Source organism: Strix uralensis, chromosome 12 (assembly GCF_047716275.1).
Source record: "Strix uralensis isolate ZFMK-TIS-50842 chromosome 12, bStrUra1, whole genome shotgun sequence".
Classification (NCBI taxonomy): Eukaryota; Metazoa; Chordata; class Aves; order Strigiformes; family Strigidae; genus Strix; species Strix uralensis.
This window is the reverse complement of record NC_133983.1, coordinates 10313681-10335188: the sequence shown is the minus strand read 5'-3', so window position 1 is coordinate 10335188 and position 21508 is coordinate 10313681. Positions and strand designations below refer to the sequence as shown.

General features: G+C 41.6%; 1 protein-coding gene and 1 long non-coding RNA gene across 6 annotated transcripts in view; one reads left to right on the top strand and one right to left on the bottom strand.

Annotated features, from left to right (window-relative positions):
- Positions 1 to 660: 660 nt before the first annotated feature.
- LOC141948791 (uncharacterized) overlaps positions 661 to 21508 on the bottom strand; it is a 39122-nt gene continuing 18274 nt past the window's right edge. Inside the window, exons 1-5 of one of the 5 annotated variants that reach the window (XR_012630552.1) lie at positions 9601 to 9701; positions 6093 to 6162; positions 4563 to 4666; positions 1282 to 1402; positions 661 to 1170 (exon numbers count right to left, since the gene is read on the bottom strand). This is a non-coding gene — a long non-coding RNA (uncharacterized LOC141948791). Of the gene's footprint in view, positions 1171 to 1281; positions 1403 to 4562; positions 4667 to 6092; positions 7919 to 9600; positions 9740 to 17306; positions 17426 to 21508 lie in introns of those variants that run through there. The other 4 variants (XR_012630548.1, XR_012630551.1, XR_012630550.1 and 1 more) reach the window with 4 other exon arrangements.
- Positions 9511 to 21508, top strand: part of GPT2 (glutamic--pyruvic transaminase 2) — a 28214-nt gene continuing 16216 nt past the window's right edge. Inside the window, exons 1-2 of the mRNA XM_074881658.1 lie at positions 9511 to 10261; positions 20748 to 20837. Of these exons, the coding sequence (XP_074737759.1) occupies positions 9914 to 10261; positions 20748 to 20837 (438 nt within the window). The 5' untranslated portion in view covers positions 9511 to 9913. The remainder of the gene's footprint in view (positions 10262 to 20747; positions 20838 to 21508) is intronic.

The window sequence follows — 21508 nt, the reverse complement described above, 5'->3', positions numbered from 1 at the left end:
TGTAATGCTTTCACATGGGTAGCGATGAATGCATCTGTGAGGCTGGCTCTGGGCCCAATATAACAGAGTTTTTATTTTATGTTTGTAGTTCAGTCTTGAACTCAGTTTGCTGAACCTACATATTGAGAAAAAACACTGGAGGAGAGGCAGTTTTAGTAAGACTTTTGTCTATACTTCTCTTTCAGGGAAATAAACCTAAAGTTTGAGGGAAACTTTTTTAAAGTGATTTTTTACAGCTATTTAAATGTTAATACTGTCTACTAGCTCATTACTGAGTTACTTTGATGCATTTGGTCAGTTCTTGGTGGACAGGAATCTAGAGGGAGTATTTATTCATCTGCCAAGACAGCTCAAATAATTTTTCCCCTGCCAGGCAACTTAAAAAGACACTTCTTCCTTCAGGCAGAAAAAGACTGGCACTTGTCAGAGCTCCTCACAGAGGAAAATTCTCCCTACAGCTGAAGGCCCAGTGGTCTTACATTCCTGTGGCTTGATGACCCTCCCTACAGATCAGATAGCTCACGGTATCCTAGTTGCCAAGTAAGCTTGTCCAGAGTCTCACTAGTGCTTGATTTATTCAGCTTAATTGTTGAGGCTAATTTATTACAGGTTCTGTGAAACCTGAAAATGGAGTTTCAGATTCAAAAAAGACACGCATGCTCTAGATAAGCAATATGTTTTTATTACAGATGTCTAAGGGACATGATTGTGGCACACACCTTAAACGTAGACTGTAAAAACTAAAATCTTCTGAAAGGCCACATGGAGTAACAAATACATATATCTTTTCTGAGGAATGTCTGAACATTTAGGAGATAACACAGGGAAGTCATGTGATATAATAAACTTAACAACAGTAAAGAGGTACATCCTCACCTGCATCATCTGAAATATGGTTGTTCTTAGCCATCTTGATGGTTAATCTTCTCATACAACAAAGTCCACAGGTGACAATCTTAGGGTAAAATTTTCCTTTTCTCAATTTTAAAAACAAGTGTCTTTCACTTCATACTAACCATGATGTCCTCAGAGTAGATTCCTCACATGTACTGTTTGAAGTGGGAGGTTGCAGTTCTGGCTCCAAGTACAATCACTCCAAGTCATTTACTATCTTCTCTTGTTGACAGCTTGTCTCTATGATTGCCAGGGGCAGATCTCCAATGAGAGCTCCTGGACAAAACAGAATAACAGAACTCTGGACTATGCTATTTTTCACATGCAAACTGAGGAAATGCAAGGGTTTTAATCACTTCTAATCTATTTAGGCTTCACTTTTCCCACCTGGCCCAGGAGAACATCTTCCCATCCTTCCTTTAGCAGTCACCCCAAAGAGAGAGAAGCCATCTCAAAGCATCCTAGAGGAGAGGGGCATATCTTGACAGAGACACCATGAAGACAGCCCCTAAATGAAGAAGATTATGATCCATATTTGTACAAAATACTGTACTTCTCATTGTACGTTTTCAGAAGTCTTTCATATAAATATTTATAACTTTGTGTATTCACTAATATACATGAGTTAATTAAAGACACTGAAAAATCTGTTCAGTAATAGACCAGCTGTACTGTTTCTTTGTTGTCCCATGTTCTGGCCACACTCTTCCTAAATTAATTAATGTAAAACTGTTCTGAGATTTAAATGACCAGAAGGATCTGTTTGGGGAATAGGTTTTCTACCTGTTTTCCACTGGAAGTCCTACATGTCACAACTGGCTGCAGTAGAAGCTTTCACATTATTTCACAAAAGATTTTGATTTCAGGTGATAAAACAAATGCATATAGAGGTAATTCCTCCAGATAGCTTTATATTTTTGCCAGGGTAAAAAGTAAATACAATAAAATAACCTCAACATTTTGATTCTAAATTACTCACATAAAGCAAAAGAGGATGGATGCTTATTAAACTATTCTACAACTAAGCTTTTCACCACTGGAATACACAGTAGTAGTGAATTGTAGGCAAACAAAAATAAACACATAATATGAAGTACATACAGTCAAAATATAATTAGAAGTGGTTTAAATCCTGAATATTGATAGTGGGGGAGCATCACTGAACTCTGATTATCATCTCTCCACACAAATACTCCAAGTGGTTTTCTAGATGCTGTGGGTATCTAGGTGCTGTAAGTTACAATGAGCATATGTAAGTATTAACTTTGTCTCTTATAGATAAATGTAACATACACAGGTATACAGTTTTGTTTGATCTAGTTTTACTGATTCTATGCCCAATGCCTCAACTATAATACCACCCTTACTGCAGCCTCATACACGAATTTCTCTTCCTGAAGACCGCAGTCAGTGTTCTCAGACAGCAGCGTGCACTACCAGGACCAAAGCAACAGGAAAAGCACTTAGACCTCTGCTATCTCAGCAGGGCCTGAATTTCTGAGAGGTAAATTACATTTATGCCCTAGAAAGTATCCTTCACATTCCCAGTTTGTCATGCCAGCCTTCTCCATCCCTACTACCAATATTGTATGATGAATAAAGAATCAAACATCATCTGCAATATCCTTTCCTGTGACAGTACAATCTATTGATTTTTTTCTATCATTCCTCCTGCATGAGTCTCTGTCTCGAGCCCAGTTCCCACGCAGGGCATGAGAACATACTCTTCTGTACTTGTGAGCATCGCTCCCCCATGTATGGTGGTTTCTGCATGAGTACAGAGTTACTGAATTGGCTGATGTGCCCTTTTTGCTTTTCTTCTTAGTATTTAAGCAATGTCTCAGAGGGTGGGGCTTGTTTTCCTGTTCTCTCTGCGTATTGTTTTCAACCTATACTGAATTTCAATCCATTACCAGCAGAGGTCTTTCTCCAGAGATACACAAAGACAAGACAGGTTTATTTTTTATATAAACTGTGACTGTTGCCAAAAGCACAAATGTGTTCTATGTACGCAGGACATTCAGATTTCATTCCTGAATCGAAACGAAATCCATGCAACCAGGACCTTGAGACTACTTTTGGGTTGGTTTGGGTTTTTTTTTCCATCTTAACCAAGAAGGTCTAGGCATAGTAAAACATAGAAAGACTCTTCTGGTATTTCAGAGGGTCTTTATAACAGCAGGGGGCTCTGCTGTGTATAGTAACAGTATCTAGTAAAGAAGTTAATGAATATACAAGAGAACTAACAGTGATTTATTACAATACCCTGCCTTTCTTTCTAGAGCAAATAAACCAGTCAGTGACAGCTGTTCAACTATTCTAATACAAACAAAAATATTTTCCTTGTTAAATGCAAACAAGATAGTATTCGTAGCTAGACATCTGATTATTAAGAGTTGCCACAGACATCTTTTTCTTGTTACTCTAATTTATTACCACAGTAGTTTTGAGTTCTGAAAGTCCAAGACTATTTCTTTTGCACTATTTCAGAGATTTAATCCAGCACCGAGAAAAAACAAAACAAACCAAAACATTTTTAAGGGTATACGTACCTCCTCTCTTAAGAGAGTCAATAATGAGTGGCACTTTGCAAGACCAAGCCTCTTTTAAAATGGGTTTTACACTAATTTAAAATAGGAAATAAGAAAGTTGTGCCATTTCTTTATTTAATGAATAGCTACACATGCCTCTGTACGTGTCTATTCCTGATGGCTTCTTTTCTTTGCTGTTGTCACAACAGAGTCCAGCTGACCTGAATGGTCTGAGATCTTGGGGTTCTTTCCCCCATTCACTGGAATGCAGTGTATATGTCTGCTACCTCTACTTCTTCCACACTACAGTATTTTGGCACGCAAGTATAATTTTACACAGAAAAAATCCCAAAGGAGGAACAATTCACATATCTAATCCACATTAGAGTTGGAGAGAGAGGGACTTCATAAGTTACATTTCTGCTCAGCACTACAGACAACTGGAAGCATTCTTCTCTCCTGCAGCAGTTCCCTGTGAGCTCTCCTGCGAGGGCTGACAGTCTCAGACTTGCCTAAGAGCTGACAATATGCAGCAAATTGAAAACTTAAATTTTTAAAATGCTGTGCAACCTTATGTCAGAAAGGTTATAAAATGCATCCTGATTAAGTAACGACTTCCCAGTCAGCTATATTCAGTGGAGGTTTATTCTTTCCACAGATAAAGTACCATCTAGAGAAATATTATATTATTATATCTAAAACACATGGATATTCATACCATGAACAGAATGTATCAGAGGAAAATTACAAATAATAGGAACAGCTAGATGATATTTGCAATATTACCATGAATGAATTGTAGTGTTACAGTGTACAGCTGGTAAGAGGAAAGTACTATAGAAAAATCAATTTCTTACACAGACAACCTTTAATCCTGTCTTCTATGATTCTGGTTTGGGCAACTTCAGTAATCACAAGTTTGCAATACTTAACACTATTACTATGCTCCTCATCAATTAATTTCAGGGTAGCTGTAATCTGAGTACCCTCCGAGTCCTTTCATAAGAAATCGAAGCTGTGCCTAACAAGTCCTTTGAGATCCCATTACTCTGAACTTGGGCAAGAACAGCATTTAAGTGGTACAAATGTTGGCTTTGTTCCCCACATACAGCTAAATATTGAGCGTTTCCCACTTACAAAGCATTGTGTTCTTCAAAAGGTTGTTACCCATTGATGTCTTTTGGTTTCAGGAAGCCCACATTCAGGTTGCCTTCCTGTCTCCAGTGCATATTAGAGCTTGCCTGAAAAAGAAGACCATGCCACCAGTGAAAGTATGCCAGCTTCTACCAACACAGTGTAATTGCTAGCTATTTCAGACAACTATGACATAGTGATGAGCCAGCTTCAAAGCGTTACAGCATCACCAAGCTGCCCAGGTAATCAAGGCCCACTCGTGCTTTACAGTCACTGCAGCACTTTCCCACCTCTGTACCTGATTGTTCACCACAATCCCTGGCAACAGAGTCTAATCAAAGTGAAGCCCACTTCAGTAAATGACATTTTGCATTTTTTTAAGAAGTCGTATCTTTTCTATACTTTGACTGTGCTTCTTGAAACATTTTAATTTCTAGCTCCTGTATTTTAGTAAGTTGCTATATTAGTAACGGGAAAAAAACCCTTTTCCATTCAACTGCTTGATTTTACTTGATTCTTAAAGCAAATGTGTCCAATACAGTGACCTTGTCCATATATTTTATAACAAGGAGTTATATGTTGTTGAAACCTTCTAGGGGTAAAAACTTGGTGGGAAGATCCCTCTTTAATTAAGCTGAAGCATAACCTACAAAATGAGTCTTATGGCCCAGGTCAACAATGGTTTTTAAAAAAGATTTGCTTTGTGAGGCAAGTCAGCTTCAGATGAGATTTTTAAAAGAAGCTGTTATTAAAATATTAATAATTTAAATTCTTTAATGCCTGTAGCAGCTACCATTCCATAAAAAAGTCTTCCAACATTTTATTCTCATGTATCAGGCCTTTTTCATGGGAAACCTTATTAAAATCCACATGTTGTTCAGAACAGTTTGGTTCCAACAAAACCATCATTTTTCACTAAAAACCTTCACAGCAGTTTTATTTTGAATGTAGTTTGTATAAAAAATGCCTTGCAAAATAAAATTATATTATTTTCATTGAGCACCTTTTGAATTAATTCTTACAAAGAGAATTCAGTAGATATATTACACATTTCATTTTGGGTTTGTTTTTTGGGTAGGGGGTTGGGCTTTTTTTTTTTTTTTTTTTTTTTTTGGCTTATCATGAGAGAATGAGAGCTGGTAAACATTAAGATACCAAGTCACTGAACTGACACTTTTTCCACTGACTGCACTGAGCTTTGGACCAGATCTTAAAGGTTTATGTTCAGTCTGAAGAACAGTAGGAACAGTAACTTCTCTGAAGATGCTCATTATATTCTGAGCTGCTACTGTCAGCAGTATTTCACAGGAAACAACCATCCTCCATACTTGTATAACACAGAACTCAGAAAGGGTTTGCCCTTTTTGCCTAAAAAACCAAAGTTTTTGCAACGTGGTTTCCATCTATTTAGTGTCCTCAAAGATTCCTAAATATCATTAACAGCACTTTACCATTTTAAGCTATTAAGCATAGTTTTCTATCTGGTGCCTTTATTTAAATGAAACAGCAGAAGAAAAATGAATGCATAGTTACCACATGCCATTATCGTAATCACGGGGTTTAAACCATGCAAGTATTCATGACAAAGAAGCTTGCTGAAGGCCTGTCAGAATGGAAACATGTGACAGTAGCTGTTAGTCTGTTTATCAAGGTTTTTTCTCCAACTCTCTACCTACCTTTCTATGTATTTATGCATTTGCTGTTGTTCTGTCTCTCCAACTCCTCACCATCAACATGAAATTTATTATTTCAGCTTCTTATGACTGCACAAAAACCATCTTATGTCTTTATGGCTAAAGATGGAATGCAACCTGAGGATCAAGGAACTGCCCTCAGTAAGCAGTACTTGCCACCTTCTTTGTCTGGCTTGTCTGAAACTTGTGTTCATATGATTTGTGTAGGATACATAAACTCAGAGGGCAGGGTGGAGAGAGAGGAAGATTTCCATAAGTAAATACTAAAAGATACTTCATCCTTAATAGGCCATTGCACAAGATTTTTACAAACATGCATTAACCAGTTTCACAGCTCATGAGGTAAGTTTTCTTCTCCTCCTATGATACGTAGATATGCCAAGCCACAAGAAGTCGAAGTGGCATGCACAAAAACTGTCACACTGGCATTGGAGCGGAATGCTGACTCTCCTGAAGTCATCAGGAGCTTTGCTGCTAACCTCAAAAAGCAAGAAGATAGGCACAACTTTGCCTCAACGTTGCAAGTTCACATACACTCTTTGCTTTCCTGAAAGTATCTGTATTAAAATAATGTTTGGAGATACATTTATCATAATTAAAGCAACAGATACTTTTCCTATAACACAAACACCACTTTGTAATATATTGAACATGGAGAGACTTTTTTTCACCCTATTTATTTCCTGTGTGCATTTCTAAACTTAGGAAATTAATCAGACTATTGAATTTCAAATCTACAAATATTAACTTAAATGTTTTACTAAAAATGTATGCTTTGGCTTGTGCAACATGCTTTTTAAGATTGTTAGCCTTATTCCAATGCTGCCATGCTATGTTACGTGTGAACAAGCAGCATTACAGAATTTCCAAACAAGGTTCCATGTCTTGCCTGGATTGCCAGCTAGAGGCAGAAATGGAGGTGTCAGGCAATCTGTACCCTTCCTTCCCGGGGGATCAATCAGAGATACTGTGGCAGTGCTGGCTGGAAACTTTCTGCTACGCCAGCTGTTTCTGGGGGGTGGATGGGGGGTGGGACAGTAGTGTGTGGACCAAGAGCAAAGGTTAATTTGTGTTCTTCCCCTAGCAAATTAGTGGTTCCAAATCCATTGGACTGCAATTTTTAATATGCTGGGTAGCATTTCAACCTTGATATCTAATGAACCCTGAAACACTCACACTCAAACCAAGACGTCTGGGAAGTCTACTTGTATACAGTGAATGTAAATATTAGAATTTAAAATAAGTAGAACATTCAAGGTGATCTGATTAAAGCTTACTGCAAAATCAATTCTGGTTTTGTTTTTGTGGTAAATTTGGCCTTGACAAGTCTTACCACAGCTTGAAATCTTTTCTTCTGAACTACATTTTATCCAACCTGGAAAAAAAGCACCATGACACTGCTTGTTAACTGTCAGTCAGAAAGCCAGATTGAGGTAACACTCAGCTTTCCAGATACACGACTGATGTCGACTTTAAAGGAAAAGTGTTGAAATATACAGGCTCCAAAACTTGACATTTCAAAAGTTAAAAAGGTTTTAAATATGGGAAAAAAAAAAATCAATGAGAAGAAGATGCAGACTGCAGTGTCCTGAAACAGTTATTGAAGCTGCAAACAAACAAAAATGTCCTTCTTGGAACTTCAATTTGTAACATATAGTGCTTCACTGGGTCACTTTGTGAGCAGAATTTTGGAGGGAGGATAAGCAGTGCCAGACATACTCCACTCAGCCTTCACAAGCTGAGCAGTAAACAAGAAAAAGCTTTCAGTACAATGAGTGCAATGACTGGAAATACACGAAGTTTAATTCCTGAGTAAAAGAAATTAGTTTTCTGCACCACCTCGAGACTGTCCCTTCAGCACAAAAAACCCAACCCATTTCTGCTATTTTGTTAACTATGAATTGACTGAAATTGTCAAGTAGCAATCATTTTTAAATTAGCGCAGACCAAGAGCTAAAACTATTATACTTGAAATAGAATAAGGACTGGAACAAATTACTTATGAAACTAAACACTATGGCCAGCAGAATCTTGTTAGGAAGAAGAAATAGTAAAGACAGAAAAAAGACTCAAGATATAACTGTATGGGACAAAATGAAATCAAACTTAGCAAAAGCAGCTTGCTTTCTCTTAATTGAGCAAGGAAAGATACAAAAACACGCAGAACAGAACCCAAGTCTCAAACCATCTAATTTAGGCACCTAAAATAAGGAGCTGGTTTTCTATATTCTCTGTCAGTGGAGAAAGAGAAAGTAAAAAGAAGGTTCTACAAAAACAATTCACAAATAAACCTGATTTACAGCCCAGGCTCTTACTCAGGGAGGTAACATTAGGTCATAGGAATATTCCTGAGTGAATGATCCCTTATTCCACTCTCTGAGCACAAACAAGGAGTCTCTTCTGGGCACCCAGGACGGGTAAAACGGGCCTTCTCCTCCCTAGGGGCAGCAAGGAGGAGAGAGCGTTTCTCTCTCTCCCCTGAATTCTGCTGCTGTTGTATTTCATGGCAGATCTCCAGTCATTTGCTATGAAAGCTGAACCGGACCCGAGAGATAAAAACATTTTCATCATCTGGAAACAATGAGGAAACTGTGAAAGAGGACCGACTTGTTCCTGCGGGGGGGAAGGATCCGGAGCGAGCGCTCGGCTGGCAGCGGGACAGCGTGAGGGGTGAGGCTGCTGGCGCCCAGCCCCGCCGCCCGCGCTCTGCCCCGGCCGGGCTCTGCGGCAACAGGTGACCCACCCGCGGAGCCCCCGCCGCTCGCCGAGCCCCACGCCGCCTCTCCATCGCCCCCACGGGGCTGGCAAGCGAGAGCGGGGGGCTTTCTTGCCCAAGGGACAGCTGAGGACCAGCGGCGGCAGTCTCGCACCGCAGAGCAGAAAGCCGAAGGCAGACAAAGGCAGCGCGCTCTGCCGCGGGCAGGGGCGGCACGGCCCGGCCGAACCCGCCGCCGCCCGCTCCCCGGCGCCGCTCCGGGGGCTCGCACCGGCGAGACGCGGCTTCGCCATTCCCTCGGGAACCGCCCCGGGGCTCGCCCCCCTCCCCGGGTCCCCCCGGCACCTCCAGCCCCGGGAGCGCGCCCCGCCCGCCGGCGGCGGCAAGACAATGCGGGACCGGGTCGGGCCGGGCCGGGCGGGGAGGCCTGTGGGTGCGGTAGTTCCCTGCCCATCACCTGATGCTGTGGGCAGGCGCAGCCGAGGGCTGCAGGAACTACGGGGCCCGCCAGGCAGCGCGCCCGGCAGTCTCGCTGGTGCAATCCGCACCTCGGCAGGGCGCGGGCCGGGGCAGCGGCGGCGGGCGGCGGCGGGCGGCGGCCTGGGGAGGATGGCGTTATCCGCCGCCTTACCGGAGCACTAGCGCGGGCGCTTCTGCGCGGGAGAAGGGGGTCTGCAGCGCTGTTCTGATGCAACGGTGGGATCGATTGCTCCTCTGGTGGCATCGCAACACTGCAGGATCACTTGTATCCGCCGCAATTAAGTTTGCAGGATCTCGACATGGGAGGGTCGAGCGTGCCCGTGTAACTGTGCCAGCGCTCGGGCGTTTCTCGGGCTGCATCTCCTGCCCGCGCGCGGCTGCCTGGCGCCCGGCTCCCACCGCACCATCCGCCGAGCCTCAGCACCAGCAGCCTTGATCTGGCGGCGGGAGCTCCCCGAAGGACCATGCATCGGTTTGGCTGGGTTGCCAAGCGAGCCGCGGCGAGCCTGGGCTGCAAAGGACCGGGGGTCCGCCGGAGCGGGGGCAAAGACACGGCTTTGCGCTGCGCCGCTTCGCTGGCGGCGGCGGGGGGGGGGCGGCCGCCGTGTGCCCGGCTCCCGCCGCCGGCGCGGGGGGGCACGGTGCGCTGGAGCAGCGCTGCCAAGGCCTCCGCCGTGAAGATCAACGAGAAGGCGAGCAGGGAGAAGATCCTGACGCTGGAGTCCATGAACCCGCAGGTGAAGGCGGTGGAATACGCCGTGCGGGGCCCCATCGTCCTTAAAGCCGGCGAGATCGAGAAGGAGCTGCGGAAGGTGAGGCGGGGGGCCAGGGCAGGGCAGGGCAGGGCAGGGCAGGGCAGGGCAGGGCAAGGCAAGGCAAGGCAAGGCAAGGCAAGGCAAGGCAAGGCAAGGCAAGGCGGACACCCCGCCGCTCCGCTCCCGCGGCGTGCCCGCCGCCGCCCGCACTGGCCCTGCCCCCGGGGCACTCCTCCGCCGCCGCCGCTCCTGATTGGGGCGTCGGGGGGCTCGGCAGGACGGCGGCCGGCGGTGGGGCCGACGTGGCAGGCGGTGAGGCCGGCGGGGCCGCTGACACCCCGCGGGGCCGATTCGCGACCCTGCAGAAGCCTCGGGAAAGCGGGCGGCCGGGGGAGGCGCGGCGGCGGCGGCGGCGCTGCCGGTGCCGGGCAGTGCCTCGTTTCGAGTTAAAAACTCGCAGACCACGAGCAGCTTGTCCCCCATCCCCGTTGCTGCCCGAAGCCGCGGCCGGACGCGCTCTCCCCGCGGGGGGCTGCGGGATGGCCGGGGCCGGCAGCCGCCTCCCGAGCCCGCCCCGGCCGCTCCCGGCCCCGCTCCGCTGCTGGACACCCCCCACTCGCGCCCCTTCCCACGGGAGGCGGGAGAGGCACAAAACAAAGAAACCCGCCCTCCGGCTACTGTTTATCTCGTGTCACCGATTGCGTAAGGTAAATACGGTATACCCCCATAAAGCAGTGTTTACATTTCTTCAGCCACTTTGACCCTTTGCTCCAAGCCCACGTCCTTCGTGTTATACAAGCGGGTGACTGACCAGCTTTCATCACGCTGAGAGAGCGTTGAAAACGTTCCCGAGGATTCTGCAGACACTGCCTTGGCCGGGGCAGGGAGGCCCCGCTCCAGCCGGCGCTCTCCTGGCAGGCGAGATGGAGCCAGGCTGCCCGGGCACCGCTCCGCAGGCTCCCCCAGCACCCCCCCGCCTCGGGGTTTTCCAGAGCCGGGGGGACTGATGCTTTCTGAGGAGACCACTTGATACTGTTCTGCGCTTTTTCTAGTAGCACAAATTGAGGTACTTAAGGACAAGAAGCCTTCAGAGCACAAACGCTCTCTCGGTAACGCTGCCCGAAGTTTTAGGTGGTTAGCACTTCTAGGAGGCTCAGGCGGTAAAGCCTGATACACGATACTCCCGAGGGTCTGGGCCAAAATGTACTAAATAAAGCATCCAAATCAGTCATTGCTTACATTTTGTTCTTCATATTCTCCTATTCCTTATCCTAATACTAAGACTTAGCATTGAAAAAAACCCAGCCAACCCTTAGCAATTCAGGCATGGCTTTTTGCTTGTACTGTTCACATCACAGCTTCCCCTGTCAGCATGAGGACTACTTATTTTTGTTTTGAATAAAGCATCTGGCAGAGTTACTCTTCTGTGATTTCAGATATTATTCCCTGCCTTCACTGCTTTAGAAAGTCTTGCTAAAATGTGATTAGAGATACTGCAAGACCAATTTGATTGTGTGTAAAATGCTTTGAACAAAACCAGTGCCATAGCAATGCTAGCGAGATTATTTTAATTCTTCGGTCTTTGTGTTACTTGCTTCCCTTTGATTTAAAAGGTGAAGCATGTTTTCAGCTCACTGAGTATTATATACATAAATTACTTACATCTAACTCAATCATTATTAAAAACAGCTTCTTTTTTTAGAATTCTACTTAAAAACTTCAGAGTGATGATGGAGATTTCATTTCAGAACATTTGTTTTGACTTTTGCTTAAAACTTGTTTATAAAGGTGTCATTGACTTTATGCAACTAGGTTCTCTCGTGGGTGCATTTTCCAGAGTATAAAATCTTCCAGTGTTCTCTCTATGTTTGTTTTCAAGCTAACATCACAGGGCAGGAGATATTACTTGACAAAACAAATATAATATGACCTTCACTAACTCCTCCCAACTCCCCTGCTTACTTCAATTACCAGCTGAGTCACTGGCAGAGAGAATAATCTTCAGTGCACTTCTTAAAACATGCAAGATCAAGTCACTGCCAATGGCTTTATTAAAAGATTGTTATGGCAGTTTTGTGCCCACTTATGTGGCATTTTCCATTTAAAAGTTTTTTTCTTGAACCAGTTTCATGGAATATTATCAATGGCTACCAGCATTCATAGACATGTGACTGCTCTAAGATGAGTAAAGAGAACAAAAGCCTCCCTGTTGGCAGGGAAGGGGGACAGTACCGCTGCAAAAGTTGAGACAATGTATCTGCAGAGAACACTAATCAACTAATCAAAGGAAGCAGCAATGCTCAAGTTACTCAGTCCTCTTCTCCTTTCTGATAAAAATACTGTTATTCCTTCTATTGTTTAATCAAACAGTCTGGTAAAGGATACAGCCTTGAGTAGTACCTAGGTTCCTCATAACTGAAATACTGTAGGTTATCTAAATGTCTATTTTTTGGTCTAAAATTGACTTCTGTGTGATCACAGGTCAATGGCACTTCTTCATTTACTTTTAATTAAAACTGGTCAACTGCTTTTTTCATCCGTCTCAACCTTAGCTCACAGAGTGAAGTCAACCACTGCCAGCAGAATTAACACTGCCTGATAAAGAGGCTGAAGTGGTTGTCAGAGAAAGGATTGATGCCCCACAGCATCTCTAGATACATGATTACTCTTCATTGACAGCAAACAGGTTGTGCCATAGCAACTCTACTACATATGATGGGGAAGGAGCTTTACACAGGCATGAAAGCATGGACTCCTTAGTATGATGTAGAGGTGCTGCACTAGCTGGTGGTAGCAAGTGCAGGCAGAGGTGAAGCAATGAAATGTCCACTGGTAAATCTGCATTTGTCCTGTCCTGCCAAGATGCCTTTGAGTCATTTGCTTCTAAACTAAAAGCATCATAAATGCAAACACTGCCTAATCAGATGCAATAGAAGCTCTCCCTGTTTAAACTTGGTTCAATTCAGTTAGACTTCATACTTTTGTAACTTATACAACTTGTTATGTAGACTATAAAATAGCTACTTGAAGCTGTTTGCACAGTGTAAGGTTTCATCTTCTTTGAGGTTTGTTCTGCTGCCTCAGATTCTAAATAGCAGTTCCTCTGTTATTGTATCTGGCACTTGTTTCTTTTGTGTATTAACTGCAAATGATTACAACAGGAGCTGTAACTCCATGGTGCACATAGAAATAAGGACTAAAATGTTACCTGAGAAGTCTCTGACTAGGCAACTGAAGGGATAGTTCTTAAAAAATAAATAATAATGAGGCATTAATTTCAGCTGATGTGCTCAGGATTAAGTCAATGTAAGTGACAAATTAGAATACTCTCTTAAAGCAGAATAAGGTTGATTGTTCAGGAGTACACATGGGGCGTGCTGTACTTGGACTTCTAAATTTTGTTGCCCTGTGACCTGTGTTCATCTAGGTGGAAAATTGAGGTTTTGATCTACATAAAGTCTTTCCAGCTGGAAATCTTTATGCAAAATCACTTACTTGAATCACTTCTCTGAGTATTTTTTTTTATAATTTTGAAATTGCATCATGCTTCAGAAGTGAAAACTGATTTCTCTTCCCCTTTGCTAATGGTAATCATCATCTGATTCTGGCTTACTAAGGTGATACAGGGAGAAAGAACTGACTTCAGCCATTTTCCTTGGTGTTTCTGGAAACTTTTGAAAGCAAGCTAGAGCACAGGTGTATTTTAATAAATGATTATACTCTCAATAGAATGTAAACAAGTGAGATCTTTTTTCTATCACCCCTTTTTAAAGACTTGCTAACAGATGGCCACCGTATCAAGTGTTGACTTTATTTACATTGCAGACTAGAAATTTTAGCCTGAACGTGAGTTCAATGCAAGAATAACGTGATCTCTGGACAGAGCCCTTCTCTTTACTTAATCAGTAATAACAAGCTAGCTTTATCTTTACATAGGCAGCACACACACCTGATTTGTTACTTTGTATTCACGCTAATTTTAACTGACCTTGTTATGGAAAGTCCCTTCATATCTGTTACTCTGACATCTCTCTCCACTTACACTCTCCTTTTTCCCCCATTTCCTGTTTAGGTTTTACATAATGTTAAGTTCTGTCAGGTTAAGTTGGCCCACACGTACTTGCAAAGCATGTGCATATTAAACAGCATTTTATGATCCACAAGTCAACTCATGTAACATTGGAAACTGTGCCTGGCTTAGTATAAATCACACAACATTAGGTCCCTGTTCAAAACTTTCAGGTTACTGAAACAGAATTGTAGGGCAGAAAAAGGTAGAGGGATAGTATGCAGAGATATATTGGTAGCATGTAGAAAGTTCCTTCAGTTCACCACAGGTGGTTAGCATATTCCGCCACTGCGTCTGGAACTACGTGCCCTTAAAGGCAATACGCAGTCTCTACACATTGAAGCCCATTTTTTTTCTGAACAGCCACTGTAGTCTGAATTACTTTTGCAGTAAAAGTACACTCATCTCCTGTGTCGATGTTTTTCATTTGCGTAACTATTGCAAATAGGTTCCTGTTGCATGTTTATTCTTCAAGTCACTGGTTCACTCCCTACATTTCTGTTTAGATAATACAACTATCAAAATCCCTTTTACTTATGTGGCTATAATCTCAGGTGTCTTCTGCTAAAGCATTTTGGCTAAAAGATTGTAGAGCTTTTTTTTTTTTTTTTACTAATTCTTCAGGCTTTTAAATTGAATAAAGAAAGGCTTTTAAATTGAATAGAGAAAATTCTGACTTAGAATCCAGACTTAATTGTAAATGTGAGTTGACTGTGTCCCTGGGAGTTGTGGAAAGATAAAACACAGTTTAGACAATGACATGCAGAAATATAATTTGACATGCCAAAAAAAGATACAAGATTGACTGGTACACCCAGTAATGAAAGATGTTAAGTTTAAATTACCATCCTATAATTTTCTGCTTTGAATACGTGACTGTGTGCACACTAAGAAAGTATCTTCCAGGCAAAAGCATTTGACCTCATTAAGACAGAACTGTGGTTCTTCAGTTGCCTGTACATGTTGTACATGGAAGCAAATCTGTAGTAAAAGCCATGGTTTTTAACAGGGTGAAAACTACTGCAGATGAAGATGAAAGAAAATCAGTTTCAAGAGTATAATTACCGAAATCATATGTTCAGAAGCACACAGTCCACAAGATCCAGTTATTTGATTCTTTTCTTGTTGAATACAGTAGCAAAATCTATTCCAAAATAGCCCTTTTCCAATAGGTCTTCAAGTTAAGAGGGTTCTAATGTCTAATCTTCTTCTAATAAGCATTATTTTAATTCTGTTGTTTATAGTCACATTAAAATCTAGGGCTTTCTTCATAGAGGCAAAATTTCTGAATGCAAATGCACTCTGAACAATGTATAAGGCAAAAGCAATTTGAGGACAACTCCTGTTCTGTAATCCCCAAATCAGATCTGCCAATTAATGGTCAGCCGCACCGATTTTCTCATCTGATATCAGGGGGCATGCAAGTCATCACTGCCATTTCAAGTCAAAATCCAGAATTTGCCTTCTCCTTCCTTCCAACAACAGTTCATGTCAGCTTGAATTACACATGCATAACACAAACTCAAAGCCTTACTTCGTGGTAAGCAGGTCAGGTTTATTTTTCTGCTGTGAGCTGTTTTAATAAGAAGATTGGAATGCTAATTCAGGCCTTCAAGTCCCTATTAGTTAAGAGCCTCTGGGTAGTGCTTTCTTGGCTTTTTGAGAGAGGAGAAAAAAAAAAAAGCAAGCAAGCAACTTGGCTACTACGGCGTAGATCTCAACTATGCTGAAATGTTTGGTTTTGCCAGCTCTCTTATTATACAGCTTGTTTGTGCAAGTCACAGCAAAAACAGACTAGCATGATGTTTCATAGTGTGATGTTATTGCCTGATAACCATCAAAAGGAGGCACAAAGGAATGGCAATGAAAATGAAACAATGAGGAGCAGCAGCCAAGAGTGGACAAATTCTGAAATTCAGAAATAGTTGAAATACCATGTTGTTCTGGGATTAAAAGCACCTCACATTTTCATGGGCTCCTCAAGGGAACCCTTTTCAATTATTTCCTATCACCATTACCAAATCCAAATCTCGCAAACCTCTCTACAGACTGAGGGTTTTCCTTTGAAATTTGCTGAAGACTTTAGCAAAGACAGCTTTAGGTCACCTTGCACCCTTCTTTACTCTTTCTGGGCACAGTGTTATTTCGCAATTTGCCATCCTTCTTAGATGGCACCGTTGTAAAGGGAACCTCCAGGCATACTAAAACTCCTGAGAGACAAACCAGCTCCTGGCAGTGCATTGCCTTCATGTTAGTTCTTTGGGATAGTGTATGTTCTGGCATCACATGGTTTCTCTGATCAAATAATTCTCCCAACACTTCTTGCATGGTGACTCTCTCCTTGAGACACCATCATTTCATACTGTACTTGTTACCTGCTGGGTTTCTTGAGGCCATGGGGATGTCTAGGGGAATAGGAAGCTTCTCCAAACCTGGTTAACAACGTAAAGATTTGTATTGAATCTGCACTAATGAATTCTGGTTCACATATGAAAATCCCTTCTCCCAACTTTGTGTGATACTTAGGACACAGTTGTTAGAATAATTCTGTCTGATCTGCTTCAGGTTTCAGAGGCTTTTCATCTGGTCTTTTAAAAGACTGCATTTCCTCTGAGAAGAGGAGAGTGACAGAAGTAACTGCTGAAGGAACTAATTTCCGAAGAGCTTATTCCAAATCTGTGAAGATTCTTTTATTCCATTAAAATCCTTTCATTAACAAGAAGACAGCAACTGAAAAAAAATTAACACATTTTTATATTTTCTGCTTTACATCTGAATTTGAAAGTGCAAGATGGCTTCTTCAGCTTTTAAAATGGCTACTACAATTAGTCCCTTTGCTAACAATTTCAAAAGAATGGCAGAAGATTGGCTTTGTTCCTAAGATGAAGATGAATTATGTTGTTAGGACAGTGTGAGGTGCCACCAAAGGCAGAAGGCTGTAGCAGTGGTTGTTTTATAGGGCTGGGGATTGGTTTTTCTCCTTGATGTGGTTCATACCCCTTCAATAGACATGAGTATCAATCTGGTACTTACTGCTCCCAAGGTTGTTATTAGAGCTCCTGTTCTGCAAGCTTCTCTTTTCCAAATCTCTGCCTGCTGGCAGAGGCCAATTACAATCCAGTCAGACTGCCCCTGGAACACACCTTGAAAGCCTGCCCGTAGTGAGACAGAGAGAGAAAGAATACAGAAGAGAGTATGAGAGAGAGAATATATGAGAGAGAGAGAGAGAGAAAGAGAGAGAATATGAGAGAGGGAGAAGCAGGGGCTGGGGGGGAGCAGCTCTCCATCACTAGAAGAAAGCAAAACAATTCCAATGGCCTAGTTTCTACTCCCCCTGTATGTTCCTTGGCTTGCCAGGGACTTAAATTGTCTCAGCACAGGCATGTTGCTGACATGGTCAAAGACTGCTTAGCTTTCTGCAGTGAAATAAACCTTGCCCTAACAAACGATGTCCTGTCGCAGCACTCTTCCTGCTGTTCTACAACCTGATGTTGAGGTTACCAACATCCCATTCACACTTCCTCCTTTCATACAGATCTTTTCGTAGACCTTCCAAAAAGTATTTGACATTAATCTTCCCTTGGATACCCATGCACAGCAGTGCCATCACCATAGCAGAAACCTTGACACAAGTAACAATGACTAATGCCACTCTATCTTAAGGATTTAAGTAGAATTCCACCCTGAACTCATCTGCAGAGTCATAGGCACTGTCTAGACTTCCTTGATGCTGGCTTCTGATATTCTTGCTTTGAAACTTCAACTCATTAGCATTCGACACTTGTTCTTGCCTGTTACTGTTCCTTTCTGAAATGGTAAGATGTGACTTTTTGTTCTGAAGAAATCAAAACTAAATCTGAACAACTTTGATATTCCTTCTTTCCATAGAAGGACTGGAAATCAAGTCATAGAAAAAAATGAGAAAAAAACCCAAGTAGTTGTAACATTTTTTTTCTAGATTTCACTAGGAGGGGATATAACGAACCTCGTGAAGACAGTTCTGAACAATTGCTGATATTAACTCATTGTCAGGGAAGGCAAAGGCCCCAGTTATTTAAAAGCATTTCTCTTTTGAAAGACAAAAAGGGTGACAGCTCTTGTAGCTGAGACCAAGAAATACACGTTAGTCAAAAGGACCAGTGGCCTTTAAGCAGGTATGTGGGAACAGTGTGTACAACACAGAAAGCCTAACTGTTCCTTCTCTACCAGGATTTTACAGTCAGATAATTGTTATGTATGTTTTGCTATTTTCTCCATGTTAGTCATTTCAGTAGCAAAGGTACTGTGTGGGGTTTATGGAGTAGGGGATGATTATACACTTGCAGTTGATGCCCAAAGGCAGTGATGGCATAAACACTGAGTTTGGCACTAGCAGATATCTGGATGGCATCAGTGCTAATAAGCTACAACATTATTTACAATAAACCTGACGGAGACACCGAAAAGGTCTGTTACCTTTGTTGCAAAGGCTGTACCACTATAAAAACTACAAAGGTACATTATGAAATGCAGGGTACCTTTCAGCATTTCACTAATTCAAAAAGCAACTATTTTTTTATCGCAGATCACAATAGTATTTGCGTGCAAAAGGCATCTAGTTTGTCTAGCATATTTATTTTATCTTGTTAGGGGTTTCGCTTGCTCTGGTTTTAATCTGGTAAAACAGGGTATTTCTGTTCCACCTTACTGCTGAGAACTGCAATGCTTTTTTAGACTACCTTCTTAAGGCATGCCTTATTCTTTAACAAATTTGTATTACTGTGCAAATCCAGTGAGACTGCTTCAGTTTGCTGTAAGAAGAACTAAATGCAACCAAAATCTCTGGGAATTTTTCTTAATTTCATGCAAATTGAATTTGTTTTCCTTCTACATGTATCTTTATTTTCCTGCTTATTTGTAAACTGGAATGAAACAATGTTGTGCTACCAATGGACCCCTCTTATTTAGGCACTTAGATCAGCAAAGATAAAAGCAAAGGATGTGAGGGAGTCAGTGTGACACTTTCAATTATTTTAAGTGAACGTTTTTTTCAATTCCTGCTAAATTTAAGGCCATATAAAATTGACACTTTTGAGTGAGGATGATGTAAGTCCAATTGTATTGTTTTAATGCCATTTCTAACTACCTATTTAATTTCAAAAGAAAAATCTAAATGCTATCACTTATATGATGGACTGGATCTGTAGTGGGGATTTGAATCACATTAGCACATAACCTCTCAGCCACATTATGCAGCTGTAAACCTCCAAATCTTGGCATACCTGGGAATTTGTATTCCCGGTGACTACTAATGTTTTGGTCATTGTTATCTTTGCACATCTGGGTTCCAGTCTGTCATTGAAGTCCAACATATAATCCATGGTAGAAAAGCAAAAATTAGTCAAGGCTTGCCAGACATATATTCTATATCCAAAGCCAGTAACTTGCTGTAAATACATAGGCCAGGAAGAGGCTTTGTGAGTTCAGTCCACAGCCAGAGCAGGTTGTTATATGTAATTTTGTACAGAAAACTAATTGGTCTAATTTTGCAGTTCATTAGTCCACATGAAAATTCTGTCACTGTTAGAAGGCCTCCCTACTATCTCTCGTACTTAATATACATTAGAAAAGCTATAAATTTGTTCTTGCCTACCTCATTTATTCTTCTTGTAATGTTGGCCTTTACTTTCAGTTCATCTTTTTTATTTAAATCAATGGTGGTTTTTTCTACCAGTCAGTTCCTTTCCTTTTTCCCCTTATTTTATTTTGCTTTTTTAAAGAGCTGTGATTGCTAATCAACATTCATTAACTGTTTTCCCTCTGTTCTCATGATGTATTCAGTTCCTCACAGGAAAAATGGCTGGCTGTTCAGATTTCAGAGATTAGGAAGCTTTTAAATATTCATGGTGATATTTAGCACTTCTGCTGTTTATCATATACAGCCTCACTATGATATACTTTGTATAACATCTGTATATGGAAAAGTGGGGTCATCACACAATGAATATTTAATCTAAATAGAAAATAAATAAGCAAGCAGTATCTTTACTCTTTTTACTCTAAAAAGTACTAAAGGTTTCCTTTGTTGGTGAGTTTCTCACATGTCCTCAAATCTTTTTAGCTTCTTGACTGATGCATCCCTCCCTGAGGTGTATCAAACAAGTTGCTCTAATACTGACAATTCAAAATGCCTCTATTTAATCTTTTCTACTTCAACATGTAGTTTCTAGGCAAGTCAATCTCTTACTTGTAGCTAGCAGAAAAAAAAGCCAGCCTCTCATTTAAAAATGTGTCACACTCAGCATCATTTCTGTAAAGCATTTAAGATTTACAGGCAGTATTGTATAAGAAATGCATTAAGCTTTACATTAAACACTCTCTCTGTTCTGAGATTAGGCACTGTTTAGTTACAGCCATATGACAGTTACCAAAAAAGAGGAATTCTTTATCATCTAGTTCAGCCCTAACAATACATTGTGAATTATCTCTTTTTAGGGAATCAAAAAACCTTTTACTGAAGTAATTAAAGCCAACATTGGAGATGCACATGCAATGGGACAGAGGCCAATCACCTTCCTCCGTCAGGTAAGAATATTGTAAAATATGATTCTTGATTTTTTGTTAGATTACCAAGAATGCCTTAAAGTCTGTCTGATGCGTATATTATTATAAATGATTCCCTACATGCACTTAGACTTACAATAGTTCTTTTGCAAAGAATTACAAATTTTGATTTCTGAGATGAAGTCTAAGATGGAGTCTAAGTTGCCTGGCTTCCTGAGTGTCCTCTTTCAACACAGTAGCTTTCCTTACTTTTCAGATCATTCCCCATCCATACTGCCACTTCTCCTGTTATCAGTCAGCACATTCATTATCAATAACGCACTTCAAAAAAGAAAGCGGTTGTCTTCAAAGAAAAAAGCAAATGCCTTTCTTCATCTGACAGTATACTTTAAGATCTGTACACAGTTGGGTGCAACTAGTTGTACTGTTGCTGATTTTGCACATTTTACCTCTGGGCAAGCTAACTGGTAGGTTAACTTTTAGGAAAGACTACAACAAAATCCACATTTGTATGCTATTTCTAAAACACAAACTAGTATGACGCTATTTACTGAGCATCCCTTACACATGTAAAATCCTCAGTCTATAATAATGTAAATTCAGTGAGTTGCAGGACAAACTGAAGCTGTATCAAACTGGGGGTCCAGGTGATGGAGATTATAAAATTGAGCTATACAGCAAATTGTCGGCAA